We start from the raw sequence: 22,156 nt of genomic DNA, 5'->3' as shown, positions 1-22,156 counted from the left end.
GCCTTAATATCCCTCAAGAGAGGTCAAAACCTTATACTGTTAACTGCCAAACTATGTGATCACATTAGTTCTTGGTAGCAGAAATGGAAAATACTTTCCAATTGGAACTGACACCAGGAAACATCTTTTAAAAATGTTTTTTATACGTTGGGATAATTACCTTTAGTAATAAATTTAACAAATTTATGTGTGTGCAAGTGAAACAGAAAGAATAGGCATTTATCCCCTACTGCTTCCTTGTTTGTTGTACAAATAAGGGAATTCAGTACACAGTTGAGCAATATATCTTTTAAAGTGAGCGTACAGCAAACTGTAGTGTGATGCCCAGTCAGCTTCTGCTTTCGTATACTTAAAACTGTTGTTGATCAGCACCTATAAAAATAAGTCTTGGCTTTCAGTTGTACTGCATGTTTGATCAGATCCTGGTCTCTATTCTGCTGTGACTAGCAACTGGTGGTTTCTCAGTTGGCTCAGCAATGGGCGGTGGTTTTCCATGCCCTCCATCTCGTAGTTGGAATACGCAGTCTTCACCTAAGCTCCCTCCTGCTCATCAGACAACCTTTCACTATGGCCTTTATAGGAACCTGCACTCAGTTTCTGGTGGCCCTGGCGGAGTACCCCCATCAGAGAAAATTTGATTTAAGCCTTTAGCCTGATTTGTGATATGACATCATTTTATGGTTTTCTGTCTTTGGGCACAAACAATGTTAAAATTCAAGTGACTTCATTCACTGTAGGTGAAGAGTTGCAAAATGAGCGGAATTTATTAGTTTGCTCTGCAGAAGTAAGAAAATGCCTCTTTGAAGTGATTTAGGCCAAAGTGGTTCAGCAGTAGAAAAGACCAAATCTACTTCTGACCATGCTGTGTAACATACTGGGCACGTGTGGACTCTCTGAAGTCATCCACTGGGGTTTTTTCTCACCTAGATATCATAGGTCAACTTAACTTCTGCTATTTTGTTTATGTATCCTATTTTAGTCCCCTTTGAGGGGTAGAAAGTATGTTGTTGAGCTGGCTGAACCAGCATTTAAATCCCATGTGTATGTAGCACTGTATGACATGTGCCATTTATTTCTTGAAGCCCAACATTGGGCGATTAGGAATTCCCCACGGGCCTTCTGGAGAGAAGGTGGCCGTGGTGACTGTGGACGACTGTGACACAGCAGTGGCTGTGCGCTTCGGGAGCCTCATTGGAAACTACACCTGCGCTGCCCAGGGGACTCAGACTGGCTCAAAGAAGTAAGGATTCCCTATATTTCTGTTTTCCACTCACTCCCTTTTTCCAGGGGAGAGTCAACAGTATGTGATTAACTGCTAAGCAAATCAAGTTGGAAAAGCAGGTCTATTTAACAAGAAGACGTTACAAGGCTTAGTTTGGTAGATGGAATTTGTTAGAGGCTACTGCAAGTGTCAGTACACTGAGTGGAATGCACAAATTCTGTGTAATGCAGACGTGTGCCCAAATTGCTTGTAAAATGGAAAAAGAAAAGACTTGGAGGTCAGTGTGGATAGCCCCCAGAAAGCATCTACTTAGTATGAAAATGTAGAGAGAAGGGCAAATAAAATGTTAGACTTTATTAGTGAAGGGGATGACTGAAGAGCTTATTACTTCCATCATTTAAGTTAAAAGTCTTGTCTTAAAAGGAAATAGAAATAAAATACAGGAGAAAAGGCCACTGAAAATCATTCAGTATGAAAAAAAAAATTCCTGTGAGGAAAGACCAAGAAAGATTAGCACTTTTGAGTTTAAAGAGGAGATGGACAGCCAGGAACAGCAAGCAGGGATATAAAATAATGAGTGATAGCAGAAAGACCATTGACAAAAACACATGCTGCTCTTAAAAACCCAAGAGAAGGGAGCACCACAAAAATTAGGGCAAATTCAAACTGACCAGATGATATACCTTTCACAGAGTGGAATCATTCAGCGGAACCTCCATCCACTAAATGTCATTAAGACTAAGATCTTCAGAGGATTTTAAAAGGGTTGGCACTGTATAATATTTAAAACATTATATCAAAATATACAGCATCTCAACCTTATGCTGAGGAGCATTAGACAGGCCCTGGGTGACTAGAGTCTGAAAGAAGTGTCCTGCAGCTGCAGTTTTTTCCATAATTTTCATTTCCTTCTTCATACTGGCCACTGTTAGGGACAGGTCATTGGATTCTGTATGTGTATGACAGCTCCGAAGTTAAAAGTTACGGTGTTTCTGGAAGGTCCTTTGATTACAAGCTCTGGAATTAGCAGAGGGAAGTGCTTGGCAACACGGGTAGACTGAACAGCTCAAATGTGCACATGGAAGCAGTGAGTTAACGAACAAAACAAAACAAACTATATGCAAGAAATGATGAGCATTTCTTTATTTCTTCAGATCTTTGGACCTAACTGGCCCTCTGCTCCTTGGCGGTGTCCCAAACTTGCCTGAAGATTTCCCGGTGCACAACAGACAGTTTATTGGCTGCATGAGGAACCTCTCTATCGACAGCAAGCCCATCGACATGGCTAGTTTCATCGCCAATAATGGCACTCTGCCAGGTATGAGTGATGTGTGTAACAGGGCTTACGATGTCAAAGGGACTGGCACTGGGAGGAACCCCACGAAGGGGCAGGGGACAGAGGGGTCTGAAACAGGCCCTGTTGTCCCCCCCCCCCCCCCTTAGCACTGCTGAACACAAAGCATTTGCCCCAGGCCACATGGCAGGGGATCAAAGTGCTGCTGGGCACCATGCTGCCACCATCGCTGTCACCGGCATGGCTGCATCCAGACCTTGTTTGTTTGAGCAAGGTGCAGCCCATGCCCATGCCAGGGATGCACACAATAGTCCATGGCACAGTGCACACTTACAGGATTAACCGGCACACAGAAAAGGACCGGCCAGGCATGTTTAGACCTTCTGCATTGCTATGAGTTTCACCCAGGAATTTAGTTCTAAATTAACTTTTCCTGGTTTGGTTTGTGGGGTTTTTTAAACTACCTTTTAAATGCCACTTTGCTCTGAAAGCTGGTGGGATTCATTCATGAAAAAGGCAATGTTTTTAATGATTTTTCCACAAATAATGTTTGCAATTCTGTAAATCAAATTCTGCAATCCTCCAAATCTGAAACCTGCTTCGTAAAGCAGCCTGTTGGAGGTTCTGATTTGGTTTCCAGTCCTCGGATCCCCGATCAGGATTAGTTCTGATGTAGAAAATGTTCTCATCATCATAAAACTGTCTCTTACATGCAAGAATGGCAAGTCTCTTCCTTCCATGCTGCTGACGGTCTGTGTGAGAGCTAAATTGCAGTTCTTAGGTATGTTGCACTCATCACGGATTAAGAAAGGACTCATAGCATACCCTTCAAATTGCTGTTTTGCCTTGGAGCCCTTTTTTAACAGTTATGTCTCTAATATTACTTAAACACAAGCTTTTATCTTATGGTAACATACATCAGGAGGCCATGAAGTGTTTTCTTTAGGATAGATGTTTTTTTTCATCATTTGGCAATGTGTTTCCATAGAGTTTAAAACAATGGTGTATAGTAGTGTTATTCCACTGTGTGACACTGCACATTGGCTTTCCCTGGTTAGTGTCTTGGTTAGATGACAGCAAGTTGCAAACAGTGGTGCTGAGTCACAGCACCAGTCGATCTGCCTGTCTCTAGCGGTGGATGCCAGGGGAAGAGCATGCAGTGATACTTGCCCAAAATTTTCGCTTAGTCCCCAGAGATTTACAACTCAGTGACTGTATCTGGTAGCCTTTGATAGATTTGTCTTTATGAATCTGACACTTGCTCAGTTCATGTAAACTTTTGCCATCCACATTGTGCTCCACTGACTTTAAGAATACTAAAAAAACCCAAAACAACAAAAAACCCTATACTGATCATGTCTTCTTTTTACATAAAACCTCAGATACAATCATTCAGAGCCTTTTTCTTGTTAAAACCGTGCAAAATAACTGTCTTCCTGAATTTCAGGCTGTGCAGCGCAGAGGAACTATTGTGAAAACAACTGGTGCCAGAATGGAGGCACATGTGTCAACAAGTGGAACACATACATCTGCGAGTGCCCCGTACGCTATGGAGGGAAAAACTGTGAGCAAGGTAGGATGCAAAGAGCTCTTCATTCGCAGACAGTTGCATGTTTCATTACCCAGCGTGAACATCTCATAGCACATATGTCAAACTGTGGTTCTTAAGGAACAGGTAACAGAAGATTGCAATTAAGACTAGAAGTCACCCATTATATATTTGAAATAATTTTGGAGATCACCTATATAGTAAATGTGATAGCTGGCATACTGCCATGAGTAACAGCAGCTTTCATTGATTTACTTACATAAGCAAACTAGTTCCACAGAACTTGGCAGTATGTAGTAATTTGTGTATAGTAAAAATGCCTGATCCTAAGCCCCTTTAAATCAGTGGAAAGAATCCCGCTGACTTTATTGGGCTTTGACTCAAACCAGGATGAATGTGCAGTTTTAATCACTACTTTCTTGGCAAGAAGGCAGTCTCGGCAGAATACGAGCACTTTCAGTTTTATTGGATTTTTCTTTGATTGAACACAATGTGTGTATATGTGTAAAACCTTATTAATAAAGGATGAGAAAGGAGCAGCAGGTGTGTTTTATAGGGCGTGAAGAACTTGCAGTTAGTTTCTTCCCAAGGAAGCAAGGAGTCATCTGCTTGGAGGGGTCCCGTGGGGTCAGTGCAGCTCCAGGCTGCCTGCTGTATGGTGCCACCTCCACGTCTAGTGGGGGGTTTCTCATTTGGAGTCTTCCTGGAGGCTTCCAGAAAAGAAAACCTGTTTAAACTAGGCATGGCTTTTCTAGAAGCAGGAGGCCAAATTCTGGTCTCTGATGCAGGTGTGGTAGGTCTTCGTTTCCGTTATCCCCTCATGACACTTAGCCCAGAATAGTTTGCAGTGTGATCAAGGAAGTTGTTCTTTTGATGTATCTACCTCAAACCAGATGTTCTTGATTACTTGCAGCAGGGCGTGGACCCTGGAATAGCAGGTCTCTCAGCTGAGGTGCACACACCGCAGTGATTTGCAAATGGCTTCAGCGCAGTATGCCTCAGCCTGGGCCAGATCTCGGTGGTAGCAACTTCCTTTGCCTGAGAAGCAGCAGCTTGGGAGGAGACGACACGTTTCTGGCTTGGAAATAAGGGTCTGCAGGGTGAGAGACAGAGGAATGATGGAGGCTTCTTCTTATGTTTCACCTCACAGAGAACCCTGAGCTGCTATTACTGCCTCCAGTGATGTACCTGCTTTCGGCAGCAGCTCCTCAAATATTTTGAGCTCCCCAAGTTTGTATGAAGATCTAATTTTTTCATGTGCCTCATGTCATGGAGAGGTTCTGGTGTTTTCTTCATGATAGGCTAGAGTCTCTGTGGTACAAACCCACACTGATACCTCCTGAAAGAGAGTGTCAGGGCCCAACTCTGTTGCCTATACTGGGGTAAATGGGGAGCAGTGCTATCACATGCAAAGGCTGTCCTTCCCTCTATCTTAGTTTTGAGATGGAATTTCAACATTCAATCAAATGTGTGTTTTATTCATCATTTTTATATCCCAAACTCAAGACCAAAACGTGAAGTTTGGGATTTAGAAAACCACCTCAGAACTGCCCTGTATCCATACTTGGAAACCCATTTCAAGTTCAGTTAATACAGATGAAGACAATCAGAGCATCAGTCTCCCCCTAGCCCCAGTGGTCTCCTCTGCCTCCAGTGCTGTACACTCCTGCACGTCCCCTTTGCCATTCAGTAACCCTGTGTTCCCGCTGATGCCTCAATATGTGGAGGTTTTTTACAGTTTGAGTGTAGCAGGCTGTTCGCTGCTTTGATGGTATTTGTGGGGCAGAGTGTCCCTAAGGAAAAATTGCAAGCCAAGAAAGAAATGAATTTTTCTGAAATGTGACCAAAGATTTCAGGTGCCTGAAGTTAAAGTCAGGAGGACATCAGTGATGTACAATATTCCTGGTTGTCAGGTTGCTCATTTGCATGCACAGGTATGATCCTGACAGCATTAGCTGTTATTAGGCAGCTATATTTTAAAAGGTCTTGGTGAGAATATTTGCATTATTTTGTAGGGGTGATTGGCTGATGCATTTCTTGAATCCCTTTGGCAGTGCTGGATCTGCTTCAGGCTCACAGAAGGCAAAGACTCTGACAGGTTAAAAATCCAGCTTTTCTAATTGCCCACTCTTCAGAAACTCTGGAAACTAGTCTGCACTAGTGAGGATGGAGTGTTTTGCCTTCACCATCCTCGTAGGACGTAAGCTGTCACATGTCCTACAGCCAAACTGCAGGTGACATCCCAGTGTTGGCCGCGTGTTTCCCCAGGCCTTCTGTCTCCACAGTGAATACCCCTCATGTCTTTCTGATGGCCTTTTAAATGTATGAGTCTCTTAAAACCGCATGTAGATACACAGACAGCACTTCAAAGTGACAAACCCTGAGAAGACAATTAGTTTGCATCACTGCATCACCAGTCACAGGGAGCTGCTGTGATTGGAAGCATGTGTGCTCAACTCTGTGGTGGCAGGGGTGGTCAGGTCCCATCTGGGTACATTGAATGTGGCCACCAGCCCTTCCATGGAGACTCCTGGTCCCCGGCATGGGGAAGGGCTGGGGGGGAGGAGGGAGGTCAGAGGGGGCTGATGGATGGGGATTTCTATTATCCTAGCAGGGGAAGGTGCACCCTGGCCCTAGGGAAGGGAGGGGAGCTGGGAGGAGGTGTGGGAAGGGAATGGTATTTGCAAGCACAGAAGGTCACCACTGGTGAGAAAAGGAAAAAGCTGGGTAATTGCCATGCCGGTCCAGTTCTCCCAGGAGCAGAGCTGAAATGCTTGCAAATAGCATTCCCAGCCTCCAGCAGGTGGGAAGCCCACAAATTTTGCATCCTGACTCTGCTCTCCAGAGGCAGGCAGACTTAAAAATCTCGGCAACAGTCTAGAAAACCACTAACAAAATGTTGGAAGTTGAAGTCATGGTGATAGTCAGCAGGGTAGAGGAGGAAGGAAAGGGCTGACTTTTGCACAGCTGGAGCAGGAGGAGGAAATGATCCTGCTCAGCACCAATGTCCTGGTTACTTTTACATTGATGTGGTGCAGTGCAGGCTGATGAATCGTGCCCTGGCCCAGACAGCCAGAGCTTGAGCACTGGGCTGGGCACATTTATGTCTGGTGGCTAAGCATTTTAAATTTCTGTCTGGGTTTCGAGAGCAGGATAAGCTTCAGTTGTTCCACCATATGCCCCCACTAGCATTCGTGGAGGACTGAGTATGACTGCAAAGGGGAGATCACAGTCTGGAGCAGGAGGGAGAAGCATTGCCCTGTGGGTCTGCCTGCACTTACCCTGGGGTGGAGTGGTTGGGTAGCCCACCTTAGAGAAGGGTAAGTCAAGTTACACCTCTGGCTTCACTAGTGGTAGTCCACTAGTCACTGACATCTTATTTCTCACAAACAGGCAGCTGAAAGGCTTGCACTTTCCTCCAACCCCTGCACTCCCCCCACCACAGCCTTTCCCTTTATAGACACCAGCAAGGCAGACAGATCAGAATTTGAGGTTTGGATTTTTTTCCTCAAAAAAATGCAACTTCACATCAGCCTGGCTCCATCTTCTGCTATGATGTCATCTCTCTACCTTTTTCTAAGGACTTGCCATTTGACAGTAACACACATGCATTTGTATATACATGATCGCTCCTACTACAAGAAAATCCAGAAGAGTCAGCAGATATGGTAGCGTGGAGCAGAAGGGGAAGGAGACTGTTAAGCCCTGTCATCTCAACTGAACATGCACATGGGTTCACGAGCACGACAAGATACAAGGCTGGGTGCCAGGCTGTGGTGGTTGTACCCAGTCTCTAAGGCCTGCTTCCACTTGCAAAAGTTGCCGTGAACTTCACCGACATGCCTGTGAATGAGGACATCAGGCAGGGACTGCTTGCAGATCCCACTACAAGGTGCCATGCATGGTAGAGGTACCGTATGAGGTGCTGCAAAACAGCACAGAGCTCCCACAGCTTAATCTGTGCTTCTAAACGGTGGGATCAACTAATCCGTAGTACTGTAGCTTCTGTTACTTGAGGTAACTACTTTAAAAGTCCAAAGGGTGGCTATTCCTCTGTTTTCCATCAGCAAATTGCTTTCCATTGAAGGCCGTCATCAGTGTCTCCCTGTAGGAGCTGTGTTTGTGCAAGGTTAGATAGGAGGGCAGCTCTTCAGCTGTCACCTCAAGATATTTAAGGCAGGTGATTTAAGCAATTCCACACAAGTTTTCTCCCTGTGAAAAGGCTGTGTAGCTGAGACAGCTGAATAGTCTGGCCCTGCAGTATTTATAATTAAATAATTTCCTGTTGCCTCCCAGCCTTCTCCTGTGTGTTTAATCTGTTAATTAAAGCAGGTAATCAAGGATATGTTGAAAACATCTGCAGCAACTCTTGCCCTCATACTTCCTGTTCTGTCCACCCACTCATCAGCAAAACTGTATCAGCAGAGATCCTGAGCTTACCTTTCTAGGAACATCTTCTTTACTGTGAGGGTGAGAGAGCACTGGAACAGGCTTCCCAGAGAGGCTGTGGAGACTCATTCTCTGGAGACACGCAAAACTCACCTGGATGCAATTCTGTGCAACCTGCTGTAGGAGAACCTGTTTTAGCAGGATATTGCACTAGATGATCTCCAGATGTCCCTTCCAACCCTGACCATTTTGTGATTCTGTGATCCTTCACATGTGTAACGCCATAGCAGTGTGGAGGTTCTGCCTTTGAGTGCAGACACTGAGACAAAGTGCCTACCCCGCAACAAGGGTAGGTTGTGAATTTACGGTATTATCAGCTGCTTCATAGTAGCTCCACTAGACTGGCTCTTACTCCATAGTAGATATATGTAGATGTAAAAATAGCTCAGTGGAAGAGGGACTAGCTACCTTGTGCCATCACTGCAACATAGTGTCATTTCTCCTCTTAACCTTTGGCCTGAAGGGTATCAACTGTTTCTGTCCTGTCTTTTGATTTACAGGAATGCCTTCTCCTCAGCGTTTCAGTGGTGAAAGCATTATCATTTGGAGTGACCTTGACATTACCATCTCTGTGCCATGGTACATTGGGCTGATGTTCAGAACCCGGAAAGTCAATGGCATGTTAATGCAAGCCAATGCTGGGACTGCATCCAAGATCAACATTCAGGTGAAAATGTGACTGCTTTTGGTGAGAAAAGAATTGAGAAATTCTGCCCTATCAGTGGATACGGCCACGTGAACTACATAGCTTCATCCACCTAGCTAAATGCACATCAGTAAATACAAATGATTTCTTCAACCTTTTAGAAAGATATAGATGATTGTAAAATTCAGATTCATTGGTTTAAGATTATTTTTTTAAACAGGTAGTGTGCATTAATATAGATGCAAAAAATGTGTCTCTTGATTGTTTTGGGGGTTTTTGTCGGTAGGATAAGCTAGTGTCTGAATGTCCAAAGTTATGCAAGGAGTTATTGCAACATTATTGTCTTGCCGTCTGCCCCCTTCCACATCAAATACAAATGTGTAGCAAAAAACAGAAATTATTTTTTTCAACAGATACTGAACAACTATGTGCAATTTGAGGTGTACAGTGGCCTGAGCCAGGTTGCTAGTTTGAAGATGAGCCAGTCACGAGTCAGTGATGGGGAATGGCATCATTTATTAATAGAACTGAAGAGTGCTAAAGATGGTAAAGACATCAAGTACCTCGCTGTCATGTCCTTGGACTATGGGATGTACCAGGTAAGGCAGCTTCACAACTTTGCCATTAGGCACTACAGAAATGTTTTTAGGAGAAAATAGGATAAAAGGTTGTGGACTAATCCTTAAGCTGTGAACCATGTTCTGCGGTGATTTGTGCCTAATGAAGTTATATTAATTTTTTAAGCCAAATAATGAGATTTCTTATGAACAAGTCTGTAAAAATGTTACATTCAGATGTCTAGCTCCTCACTGCTTTGATATTTTTTTTCTGTAATCTACTGTCAGCTACTGCTTGACTCCATCACTACCGAAAATAGGCTATCTGTGTCACAGAGGATGACGGTGCTTCTTACTGACTTTTCCTCAACAGAGCACTGTGCAGATTGGAAATCAACTGCCTGGACTGAAAATGAAAAGCATCATTGTGGGAGGTGTCTCTGGAGACCAAGTCTCTGTTCAGCAGGGATTTTATGGCTGTATGCAGGTATGAAATGAAAAGTTTAGCAGCAAACTTTGAACTTTTAAGAAAATACACATGTGAAAATGTGGGGGTTTCTTTTTCATCTATCCCCAGATATTTCCATTACCTCCGTCAAAATATCTTAAGAATCAAAATATTGAAGTCAGCCCATTTTCCCAAGTACAAATCTGGTCTCACAGGGGAGCAACATTTAAAAAAAAAAAATCTGATTTGGCTCATCAGGTGATGTTTCCTTAAAATGCAGACTCATGGATTAACAGAAGTAGTGAAACACATAGTGCTGTATTCTGAATGAAAACTCTAATTTAAAAATAATTTTCTTTTGTCAACAGGGAGTAAGAATGGGAGAGACATCTACAAATACAGCTACACTCAACATGAAGCAGGCTATCAAGATCAATGTGAAGGAGGGTTGCGAAGTGGATAACCCCTGTGATTCCAACCCATGTCCCCAACACAGCTACTGCAGTGACGACTGGGACAGCTATTCCTGTGTCTGTGACCCAGGTAACTCAGTGATCGTCCCATCCACTCATCCAGGAGCTGGATCACATCTTTATGTTCTCATCAGAAGAGCAGCAGTGGCGGCAGCGGCAGCAGCCTGCTTGCAAAGTGCTCATCTTCTGATTCTTCCTTTTCCTATCAGTATTGTCTCTCAGTCTTACTGTAGCACCCTTGAAACTGCAATTGTGGACTAAGGATCATTTGTTTTAGGCAACATATCAACCAAACAGAAAGACAGTCTCTGGTCCAAAGGGTTTTTCCGGCCACCTCCCCTTTTCTTTTTTTGTCTGTTCTCTTTTTCTTTTTTTCTTCTTCTTTCCCAGCCTTTTCTGCTGTTGAATTTCAGTCTCACACCCTGCATCCTAATTGAGATACTTAGAATGTTTTCTCTGTTTTGGTGCATGTAGCCAGCACATGCTGTCAGCACCCAGCACAGTCACCTCCCATACATGCAGGGAGAGAATACAAAACTATTTGTTAACACATGCCCTGAATATAAAACTGGGAACTAAAGGCACAAGGGTGCCCCAAGCATGTTAACAGACTGTTGAAAAGAACAGCCCACAATCTTTTTTGCTGAGAGGGAAAAAGAGAACCTTATTTCTGACAGTATCTCAGGGGGAATCTACTGGTTATTGAAGATGTGTTATTAGTGTATAAGCTTAAAATAGATGGTCTTTTGGAGACATGAAAATCATAAATTATAATGGTTGCTGTAATTTTACGACCTTGTCTCCCCAGGGTACTTTGGAAGAGACTGTGTTGATGTATGTAACTTGAACCCATGTGAGCATGTCTCCACATGTGTGCACAAACCTAGCTCATCCCATGGCTACACCTGTGAATGTGGACAAAGCTACTATGGACAGTACTGCGAGAGCAAGTAAGAGAATTTTTCTGTTCTTGGCTTCTTGGTCCTTCCAGGTAGCTCTTCTCCTAAGGCAGCAGTCCTCCCACTCCCTTTTCTGCTTCAGTTAGCTTTCCTGCTATGATTTGAGTGTTCATAGTGGATGGTATTTGCAGGCTCCCTGCCCTTTGGCACTCCTGAGCTCTCTTTCCAGAGACCAGGCAAACTTCCATATACTCAGGGGCCGCTTTTCTTCAATAGCAGTTCAGGGACTCAACCAATTGTGTGTGTTACACTGCACTGCAGCTGACCTGTACCTTGCAGTGGGCTTGGCCTGAGTTTGCTCTGTGTCTCTCCTTCAGCTGCCCCAGCCCATACACACAACAGTGCCCCCAGTTAGGTGGCCTGTAGCCAGATCAAATGGCTTTGCAGTTTGGGTCCAGACCCTGGGCTGGCAAAAAGCCATCTCTTCTGGACAGTCTGGGAGGCCTATGTCCCATTGCTGTATAGGAGAAACGTGCCGATTCCCTCGTCGCTGGCTGCCTGGTCTCAGATAAGCATTCAGCAATCAGTCTTACCCCAGAGACGGCGCTTTGGTTTACTGTAATATGGGCCATTCATGATGTGCAAATGAAGTGCGTTTGTCTGCCCATTTAGGAATAGCTCATGTGATGTTTCCTTCCCTTTGAAAACTGCAAGCTTCTTCCTCCACCTTTTGTTGTGTGGGCCTGCAAATGTTGGCTGTGCTGTTGCCAGATTCATCTTTCATTCCTCTGGATTGGCAACACAGAGACATTGCCCCTTGTCATTATCTGCTGACATCATGTCAAGTGCAGCATTGTGGTTTTTTGTGTTATAAAGCATAAAGGTACAAACCTGGCAGTTACCATAAACAAAATTTGGCGTGGTCTTTAGAACAGACAGCAAACTTTCCTAAAATGAGGGGCTGGTGGGGGCACGACTGTTTCTACTAGGCGGTGTGGGCCCCATCGTCCTCTCCCAGAGGAAAAAGCACTTTATTTGCTTGTACAGATGTATACTCCTTATAAAGAGGAGCTGGTCTTGAAAACATTTAGGGAAGAATTCCCTCTAGGGTTTTATAGCACTGATATTCTTTATTTTCTTTTATTACAGTATGTATATATGTATTTATATACATATTGATTGCTGGCTGCTGCAGTAAGATACGTTACACTCTATAAGCTTATGGAGTTGAGTGCAGATTTGGCCCAAAGCTCTTTCATCCCACTTTTTAAGCGGAAGCTTTAAAATACTTTCTTTTAATTTTATTTTCTTTTATAGGATCGACCTGCCTTGCCCTAGAGGCTGGTGGGGAAATCCCATCTGTGGCCCTTGTAATTGTGAGACTAGTAAAGGGTTTGATTCTGATTGCAATAAGACCAATGGAGAATGCCACTGCAAGGTAAGCAAAAGAAACCATTCTTAAGTCAAAATTTCTTTAGTTGAGAAAGTACCTATACCACTGATAACTACTACAAGTGAGTATCTGAGACAAAGTACACAGAGTTGTGCTTTGTATCATTCATATATATATATATATATATATGCACAGTGTAGTTAATCTTTACCTGAAACGTTTTGCTGGCACCACCCTTGACAAAATCATACTGTGCAGCTCTTATCTTATTTTTCTTTGGAAAGCAAAACTAGAGGACAAAAGCCTGGCCCTGATCTCTCTGAAGTGCAGCCTGGTTTATCAGGGGAGATCAGACCAGGGTGCAGAGGAGTACCAGTGGTGTTTTGTGCATCACAAGTGAGTAATAGCCATGAAAGAGTTCGGGCCAGCTGGGTGAAGCTCTCCCCTGTGCAAAGGCCAGCAAAAGGCCTAGCAGCTGGAGAGAGATAAATAATATGAGAGGCTAAGTGCTTTTTCCTCAGTGCCGGCTCTGCTGAGTTTAAGAATTTGCTGTGGACAGGCAGGGACAGACAGGGGACATGGGAGGGGAGGCACCTCCCTCCTGAAGGTTTTACAAAGAACTTCTCACAGTAGGTTTTACAACAGGCTTGAATGACATCAGAGGAGCTGGGCCTGTGCAGACCGGCAGCAGTGAATCTGGCCCTGTGCTCCTTTCCGAAATCCCAGCAGGACACACAGCAACTGTTGCATTAAATCGAGTCAGTGGGGTGCCAGCACCATGCTCTTGTGTAATCATGTAACGCCTCAGATCAAAAGCATTTACAGATGCGATTTGAATACATGATCATTGGTTCCTCTCCACCTTGTACGTGAAACAAATGGATGGTGCAAGAAGTTTCCTTACTGGCTTGTTCATGCCATACAAGAGTGGAATTGCAAAGCAGAGAAACTGCAGATCCTCCAAGAATGCGTTTGCTGGGCACTGACAGCAAGTACTTGAGGAGTAACATGGGCCCTCTGCTCCCACCGTAAATGGTGGTCCAAACCTCAGGTCTCTGTGGCACAGGGCAGCCCAGCCGTGCCCCCAGCACTCAGCTCTGCCTCTCTGCGTTGCCTGGGCTAACACAGCACACTTCCCATAGCTATTACATTTTCTGTTAGTATCGTTATTATCCCGCGCTTTGCAAAATTAGCCCTTTTATGATGCACGTGCTGCTAGAGCATCATTTCAGAAACGCAAGCAACTTGGAATATAAATCAAGTACCTCGTGTCTCATCGGTTTTTTTTTTCTAGGCAAATTACTACAGGCCCCAGAGCAGTGACACCTGCTACCCCTGTGACTGCTTCCCATCCGGCTCCCACACACGCGCCTGTGACATGGAGACAGGACAGTGTCCTTGCAAACCTGGCGTCATAGGGCGGCAGTGCAACCGCTGCGACAACCCGTTTGCTGAAGTTACCACGAAGGGCTGTGAAGGTACCTCCTGTCCAGCAAGTGCTGCTGATCAACCGGGCTGTAGTTGCAGGATCAGAGCTGATAGCAGTGGGCAGATGGGGGCTGCACAGCAGTGGGCATGCAGCTGCATCCTGGGGCACATGTCAGCCCAGTGGGTGGCTCTAGCAGGAGCAATGGGAGCTGTATCAGCCTAAATATGCACCCCTCCTCCTAAGTCTGTGCTAGTGTGACGCGAGGGGGCCAGGGAAGAAGAAAGAAAGCTGATATTTCTTTAATTGTCATCAAATGGAGATTAGCAAGCTTGGAGGGGGGACAGCAAAACAATAATCCCAATTTTACTTGAAACCTGAGTTCAGGTGCCAGTGCGGCATAGTATTGCTGTGCTGAAGAGGTTGGCGAGATCCCCCACAACTTCTGCCCACAGAGGCTGTGCCTTGCACCCAGTGCCCTCGGCCTCGTCTTGCCCATCCTGCCTTTCCTCCTACCCACCCGCCTTCCTTCTGTGATCAGCGCAAAGCTGCTGCAGCAGCCACCTCACCACAGTGTGTGGGTGAAATGACGGAGAAATGTTTTACCACAATAAAGGAGCAGGCGGAGATAAGCAGAGCCAAAACCCGGAGCCCCATAATCATCATGAGCTTTCCTCTGCCTGTACCTGTCTGCCCACACTGCTGGATAAGGAGCAGCTGATGGGTTACAGCTTGGAATGCACTGCAGAGGACAGGTATCCTGACAGGGCTTGGGAATTACAGGAAAGTCCTTTAAGCAGGTTGCAATATCTCCTTGTTGTGATTTTTATCTTGTCGTAAAAATTGCATAATTTCTTTTTCTGCTTTCAGTAATTTATAATGGCTGTCCCAAAGCTTTTGAGGCTGGTATTTGGTGGCCACAGACCAAGTTTGGCCAGCCAGCCGCTGTGCCATGCCCTAAGGGATCAGTGGGTAAGTTTCCTGGGTAAAACATTAACTACTTTATCTACCTGCCTGTTTGAAGGGGGGCGGGGTGGGAAAGAGCAAAAGATTGTGTACATAGGGAATTGCATTAATTCTTTGGGTCCAGAGATTACAGTATAGCTCATGCATATCGCAGCAGAACAGTTTAGCTAGGTGAAACTAAAGAACTGTTAAAATATATTTGGAGGAGTAGCAATAAATAAATACAAAAGTGCACCAGATAAACACATATAAAGAACAGAAATTCTGTATCTGTATTGTCAAAAAAGCACAGCCCAGTTTTCTGTTTTCTGTTTAATCAGGCAATTCTTGTACATGTAACACTTAGTTTCTAATGACTTGTACTTGTTCTTTAGCGGTACAGCTCCTCTGAGCAAAGATAAAATGAGGAAGATCATTAACATGATGATTGTTTTACTAGTGTTGCAGGCTAATAAAGCTAAGCATTACAACAGAACTCGTGTTTTTCACCCAACACCTTTTCTCTAACCCGTAAGTCAGATGGCTGAAAAATGTATTGTTTTGTACAGCAAGCAAATGATAACCTGCTTGCATGCATGTCCCTGAAAACATTTATCAGATTTTTGAAAACAGAGTTCACAGAGTCTTTTTCAAAGGCTGTTCTATGGGAAATGAAACCTCTGTCTCATTTCTGGCCTAGCAACTCTGCTGTGAGGCTACTCTAATGCCTGAGGAAAATGATTCACGAAGATTAGTAGTCTTCAACATTTCTCAGACAGGGATCCGCAGTTTGGAAAGTGAAATATGTGCGTAGCTCTAAGAAACTTGAAAATGTAGGCAATCTGAAAGTCTAGGATATTTGAAATCTATGAAGATTTACCCAGCATAATTCAGAACATTATTTACCATTAATACTTTGTTTCCTTCAGGAAATGCAGTTCGCCATTGTAACATTGAGAAGGGCTGGCTGCCTCCTGAGCTTTTCAACTGCACCACCAGCACTTTTGTGGATCTAAAAATCATGGTAAGCTCTGTTTTCTCGAGTTTGCCTTTATTTTGTAAATTATCATCAGTTCAGTTTGATATCCCTGCACTCCATTTTTTGACTGAGTCCTTGAACCTCCTCATTTCCCATCAGGACCCTTGTGCATTTCTGGCTCTGTTACATTTTCCATTGAGTTGTCCTGTTCTTTCTCAAGACAAACACCATTTTGATTGAACAACTCCTTTGTGCCAGAAATCCCTAAATGATGGTTGTCTATCTAAGTAGAATGAAAAAAATAAAGATATATCATCGGGTTTTTTCTTCCTCCTTGTCTCTGACTCAGAATGAGAAGTTGCACCACAATGAGACCAAGTTGGATGGAGACAAAACCATACGGATTGTGAGAGCGCTGCAGAATGCCACCAAATACACACACAGCTTGTATGGCAATGATGTGAGGACAGCTTACCAGATGATGATCCGGGTCCTTCAATATGAGAGTCAGCAGCAAGGGTTTGATTTGGCAGCTACAAGGGATGTGGAATTCAATGAGGTAAGAGAGATACTATATACTATGCTGAGCCTTTACAGTTCCCCTTAAAAGTTTTATGGGAATGGTTAATTAAATTTTTCTTTGACCATGGTGGACCAAATATCATGTAATTCCTTTATCTGTTTCACTAATGAGTCAGTCTTCTCAATTTAGAATGGAAATTGGTTACGCATGTGTGTATGCACACATAAGTGTGTGTAATACAAATATCATAGTAAGTGCTGTTATAAATATCATCATAAGAACAGCCAAAAGCAAAATTCCCCAAATGAAAAAACCAACCAAGCCGATGTGTTTTTCCCAGATAAAACAGCTTTGTGTACCATACTCGGTTTTGTTGGAAAACCTGCCTAATGTGATCATTTTCATTTAAATGTGCAGTGAACTAACTCTTGAGCCAGTTACTGACTGAAGGTTTCTTATAATTCAGTTTGGAGACACTTGAGTCATCTTTATTAAAGAGTTGGTGCATTGAAAGCCATTCCATACCATATTGATATAAGTGATGCAGGCACATATGAAAATGTGTGCCAGAGGGCTTCTGCTAGTCAGAGCATCCATGAAAGACCTAGTTATTACCAAAAACCTGACCGGGTCTAGAGAACAAACTGTAGCACCCTCCTTGTCTGTGGGAAACGTGTTGTGGTGGAAGAATGTGAGATGTGGAGAAAGTTGAGAGTTTTCTGTGTCTGAAAATATGAAGGTTGAATGAGCCATGAGCTCATAGAGTTCTCCTCATTGCCATGTGTGCTGCAGGGTACTGCTGTCCATGCTTGCCAATACTATTTCCAAGATCCAGACCATGACACAGCACAGAGTCTAAGCTAAAACATCCTTCTGTACCTCTGCTAGCAGAGCCCAGGGCTCAGGCACCAGCATTAGGGATGCTGGACCGACCCTCCTTGGGCCAAGACTGGCCTCTGTGCTGGCCAAAGGTGGTCTGGCTCCCTTTGAAGGTGTGCTACACCCAGTTCACTGCTCACAGTACTCCAAGAAGACCAGCCAGGTCAGGCAGACTTTGGGGTAAACCTGAAGACCCTGTGCAAGGCCAAGCTCCACCAGGAGAGGATGTACCTGGGGAGGTGGGAGCAGGAGGAAATTTGGATGAGAAAATTCCTAAGTGTCTTGTGCTTTTCAGTCAACAGAAAGCAGCAGAGAACTTTTGAAACATTTAACATTTTAAATAGACCAGATTTTAAGACATTCAGTTTTTCCTTTCCTAAGGAGAGACTGCTGACAAACTGTGTCTCACTTGAAACTTCAAACTCCTGCAGGCTGTGGAGTGAATGAATTTCCCCATTAAGATCTTGAGAAGGAACTTCATTTTTAGCATGTTTTCTTTAAGTAGAAACAAGAACAATAAGGAAAAAATGGTTTGGAAACCTCTGCTTTCATTTATTATTCTCTGCACTTGGCACTGAAACTCATACAGACGATTTTTTTTTTTAGAACTCCCTAAATGTTTTTGAATAGGTCAGGGCTTTGAAAACTTATCAGTAAAGCTTATGAGAAAAAAGGAGGTAACATCCGGGGGTGAGGGAGCACAAGGGAAGAAGGAAGTATTTTTCTTTTTATAGTCTCAGGTAAAGCCTGAAAAACAGATAATAAAAAAACATAAATAACATTCACCAACACTGAGGAGGTCTGGTACCAAGTACAGCATGTGTCCTGCATTCCTGGGGAACCATGTAGTGCTTGCTTCTCACCCAATATAAAGGTAGTCATGCTGGCAGCCTCTTATCTCAGATACACACTTGCAGCCTCAGAAAATACTTAGAGAATATAGCATCTTCCACATGTGCTTCTAAATGAAGCCTAAGTATTTACCTTGGCTATTTTAGAGCTTGAGGTGATTAATTCCAATCATCATTAATGCAGATTTTACCTTGGTTAGGAATTAGGTTTTGACACAACAATGTAGTTAGTTCAGATGTACACCAAGATTAAAAACTTCATAGTTCCCATTTAAGCCATTGAACACTCTCTATTGGGGTCATCTTCGACTCACCCTGAGGGTCCCTTTGCATATTCTTGTAAGATGGGGCAGAAGGGGCAGGTCGAGAGGTAGAACTTCCTTTTTAACAGCATTTGTAAGCAACATAAAAATGCGGGGAGAACAACATGATTTAAGTTTTCTTACGTATTTTCAAGTTTGTATGTGCAAGTTAATATTCAGTCTTGTCATTTTTCACCGTGTAAGTTGCCCTAGTTATCCAGGAATCAACGAAGTAAAAAATAAAATCAAGGTAAAAGAGAAAGTGGTATTACTATCTATGGCTTTCTTTTGATTTTTAACATATCACATTACTTTGATTTCTCTGGAGGAGTTCTTCAGTGTACATACCAAGGGCTCTGCTTTTCTTGTCTCTCATCTCTCCAAGACAAAGAAAACATGATTAGGTTTTCCTTCTGCATTTTCTTGCTAGGTTTCCTGTCATAAAGGGGAAAGAAAGTAGGCAGTTCTCTTACAGACTCCAATTTTGGCTTACTTTGCTCATAAAAAGTTTGGAGGGATTTGCTTTATGTAACAAAAAACCTCAGGGTGAGTAACTGGTGTGCATATTTTCATACGGCTGCAGTAGAACATGCCTGCATTAAAATATTTCATTATACACTCACCTGAGGCAGTAATGCCAATCATTTTCACTATACCTCACTTGAAACCCAACGCTTTGTTTGCTTCATAATTTGGGCTTGTACTTTTGTTTCTCAGAATATTATCAAAGTGGGTAGTGCTCTACTGGACCCCAGCAACAAGGAGCACTGGGAGCAAATTCAGCGAACAGAGGGTGGCACCGCTCACCTGCTCAGGCACTATGAGGAATATTTCAACAATGTGGCCCAGAACATGAAAAAAACCTACATGAGACCCTTTGTCATTGTTGCCACTAACATGAGTGAGTATCTGTGTTGAAAACTGCCATTTTGTATTGGTGCTTTCAAAATGTGCTGAACAGGGGTGCTAGGTATTTGTTTTAGTAGTGCCCACTGAGAAACAACATACTTGGATTTTCTAATCTAATCGGTGCCTTCATTTCAAGTCAGTTGAGCCTTGATCCGTATCTCTCAGTTGCCATGGTGGCCTCCTGGGAGGTAGGTGTCTGATCTGTTTTCCCTCTGAGCTGTGCCACTGCTCTGTGTGGCATTTTGTTGCAGCCACAGTAGCGTACAGCTGGCAGGAAGGACAAAGTTTGTAAGTAAAGATAATGCCTTTTGAGACTACCTACATAGCAGATCATGGTTTTGAAAGAATTACACCACCACCACCTGAAGAGTTACTGCAGTATAAAAAATACCCTACTGTTGATCGTGCACTTCTGACTTGCACGTGGCTTTGTAGCCTGGAACCTATGCAGAAAATCATCTATAAAAATTCTTGTGCTGAGAGCTATTTTCTCAGAATCACCCATCCAAGCCTTCAAACAACCTCCCAGCCTTGCAGACCCCATCATCAGAGCAAAATCCTTAGGGTCCAACATATCCAGAATGGGTCTAAAACGAGAGGGAAACATCAGATGTACCAAGACACTTTCCCCGCCTGTCACAGTAAAGGCCTCCTCTGACAAGCAAATAGCAGCCTCCGCACTTGCAGGACCGTGATGTACTTCACAGGTGTCCCTGTAGTACACGTGCAAGTGAAGCGCAACAACCACAACCTGGTCAGCCTTCTTCCCCGTTTTCTCCCCTGCCCTCTCTATTTCACTTTCTCCCCAGGTACCAGCAGGCAGAGCTGATCGGGTGCTGGTGATAGTCCTGCTCTGAGCAGGAGGTGCGACTGAGTTGGGTGACCATCAGAGGTCCCTCCCAAGCAGTATTGCTGCCTTCAGAGGTGGTCTAAATTATCAGCCTGAACTTGTATTTAGCTTTTCAAGCTGCTGCTTTTATTTCAGACGTGAAGGAGGGCTTACGTGCCCAAAAGCTTGTCTTATTTTCTCAACTGCACCCGTGGGTATAAGGAGTGAATTTACGTTTGTATACAAACCTCGTCCCGAGAGTGCTTCACGTCCACATTCACAGGGGCATAAAAAGCAAAGGCATGAGACAGTCAAGCTACAAATTTTATAACATCCCGCATCAACTCCGGGAGGGGACAGACAATGGTTAACTAAGCCAAACTGAAACACCTTGATTTCTGTTTAATAAACCAAAACTGAAATATTTTCTTTTGATTCAAGACTATCAGAATTAAAATATTTTTATCTTCACACTCGGCATTTTAACCCCACTGAACCGAGATGAAAACAAAACCCAGAATTTCTTGCAGGTTGTAAATCATGATTTTTTTTGACCAGCTCTTCCTGAGTATAAAGGCTTGAGCTTGGGAGGGAGGAGGCAGCTCTGGCCTGAAAGGGGTCTGTTTTCTTTTGAACAGTTTTTCCAGGTGAACATGGTGTTAATGTACTTTTCTAATGGTTCATCTGGGAGTTATTTAGAGACTAGGAAAGAAATAGGAATTTGCAGATCTTAGCTTGGATTTTTCTTCATATAGAAACTTGCAGTGGATCACAGCTTTAACTGTAGCATTACCCCCAGGACTTCCAGCTTTTCACTTTTATTAGAATATGTAAATTGGCACTCAATGACTTCTCTTAAACGGGAAAGCTCAAGCCAACTCAGCTCCTTTTAAATATTTTGGCAGTTGTACAACAGGCAGAGCTGATGGGGTGAGCCAGAGAGGAATTGCTAATGTAGAGGAAGGAGAACTGGAGGACTGAGGAGTAGTCCAGGGTAAAATCCAGGTTATTTTCTCTGCTTAGCTGACTTTGCAATTTAACAGATGTAGAAGTATATTTGTGAAGCAGCAAGATTTAGCCTTCCCTACAAGAAGCAAGTCTGCAATTGAAACATGCCACTTCTGTATTTCCAGTGTTTGCAGTAGTGTTTTCCTAGTATGAGATATTGTCTTGTGAATTCCTTTCCACTGCAAAATGAATTTATAATTTGATAAATGTACAATAATGATGACACGTAAGCTTTTAGCTGCCATTTAAGGTATTAACTGAGAGAAATTAGATTTGACTTTGTGTTTTCAAGTTTAAATTTCTTCTCTGCATTGTGCAGATATTTTAACCTTTCGATCATGTTTCATTGTGTTGCAATATCACGTTTGAAAGCATTGAAGTTAATTTTGTGGGAAATTTTTTTTCCCCCCAGTTATTGCTGTTGACATCTTTGACAAGTCTAATTTCACGGGAGCTAGAATACCACGATTTCATGAGATTAAAGAAGATTATCCAAAAGATCTGGAGTCATCTGTTGTCTTCCCTGATACTTTGTTCAGACCTTCAGACAGGAAAGGTAAAACCCTTCTGTTGCC

General features: G+C 43.5%; 1 protein-coding gene across 6 annotated transcripts in view; it reads left to right on the top strand.

Moving 5' to 3' along the window:
- CELSR1 (cadherin EGF LAG seven-pass G-type receptor 1) overlaps positions 1-22,156 on the top strand; it is a 176,637-nt gene that overhangs the window by 119,406 nt on the left and 35,075 nt on the right. For all 6 annotated transcript variants that reach the window (XM_056339969.1, XM_056339968.1, XM_056339967.1 and 3 more), the window contains exons 6-20: positions 1,083-1,240; positions 2,377-2,540; positions 3,964-4,089; positions 9,015-9,181; positions 9,574-9,759; positions 10,091-10,204; positions 10,534-10,708; positions 11,447-11,588; positions 12,855-12,975; positions 14,225-14,408; positions 15,227-15,328; positions 16,231-16,325; positions 16,630-16,839; positions 19,553-19,736; positions 21,994-22,137. In XM_056339969.1, the coding sequence (XP_056195944.1) occupies positions 1,083-1,240; positions 2,377-2,540; positions 3,964-4,089; positions 9,015-9,181; positions 9,574-9,759; positions 10,091-10,204; positions 10,534-10,708; positions 11,447-11,588; positions 12,855-12,975; positions 14,225-14,408; positions 15,227-15,328; positions 16,231-16,325; positions 16,630-16,839; positions 19,553-19,736; positions 21,994-22,137 (2,272 nt within the window). The remainder of the gene's footprint in view (positions 1-1,082; positions 1,241-2,376; positions 2,541-3,963; positions 4,090-9,014; positions 9,182-9,573; positions 9,760-10,090; positions 10,205-10,533; positions 10,709-11,446; positions 11,589-12,854; positions 12,976-14,224; positions 14,409-15,226; positions 15,329-16,230; positions 16,326-16,629; positions 16,840-19,552; positions 19,737-21,993; positions 22,138-22,156) is intronic.

The sequence above is a fragment of the Falco biarmicus genome, chromosome 5 (assembly GCF_023638135.1).
Source record: "Falco biarmicus isolate bFalBia1 chromosome 5, bFalBia1.pri, whole genome shotgun sequence".
NCBI classification, from domain to species: domain Eukaryota; kingdom Metazoa; phylum Chordata; class Aves; order Falconiformes; family Falconidae; genus Falco; species Falco biarmicus.
Note: the sequence above shows the minus strand (reverse complement) of the source record. Positions and strands in the feature narration are given on the sequence as shown.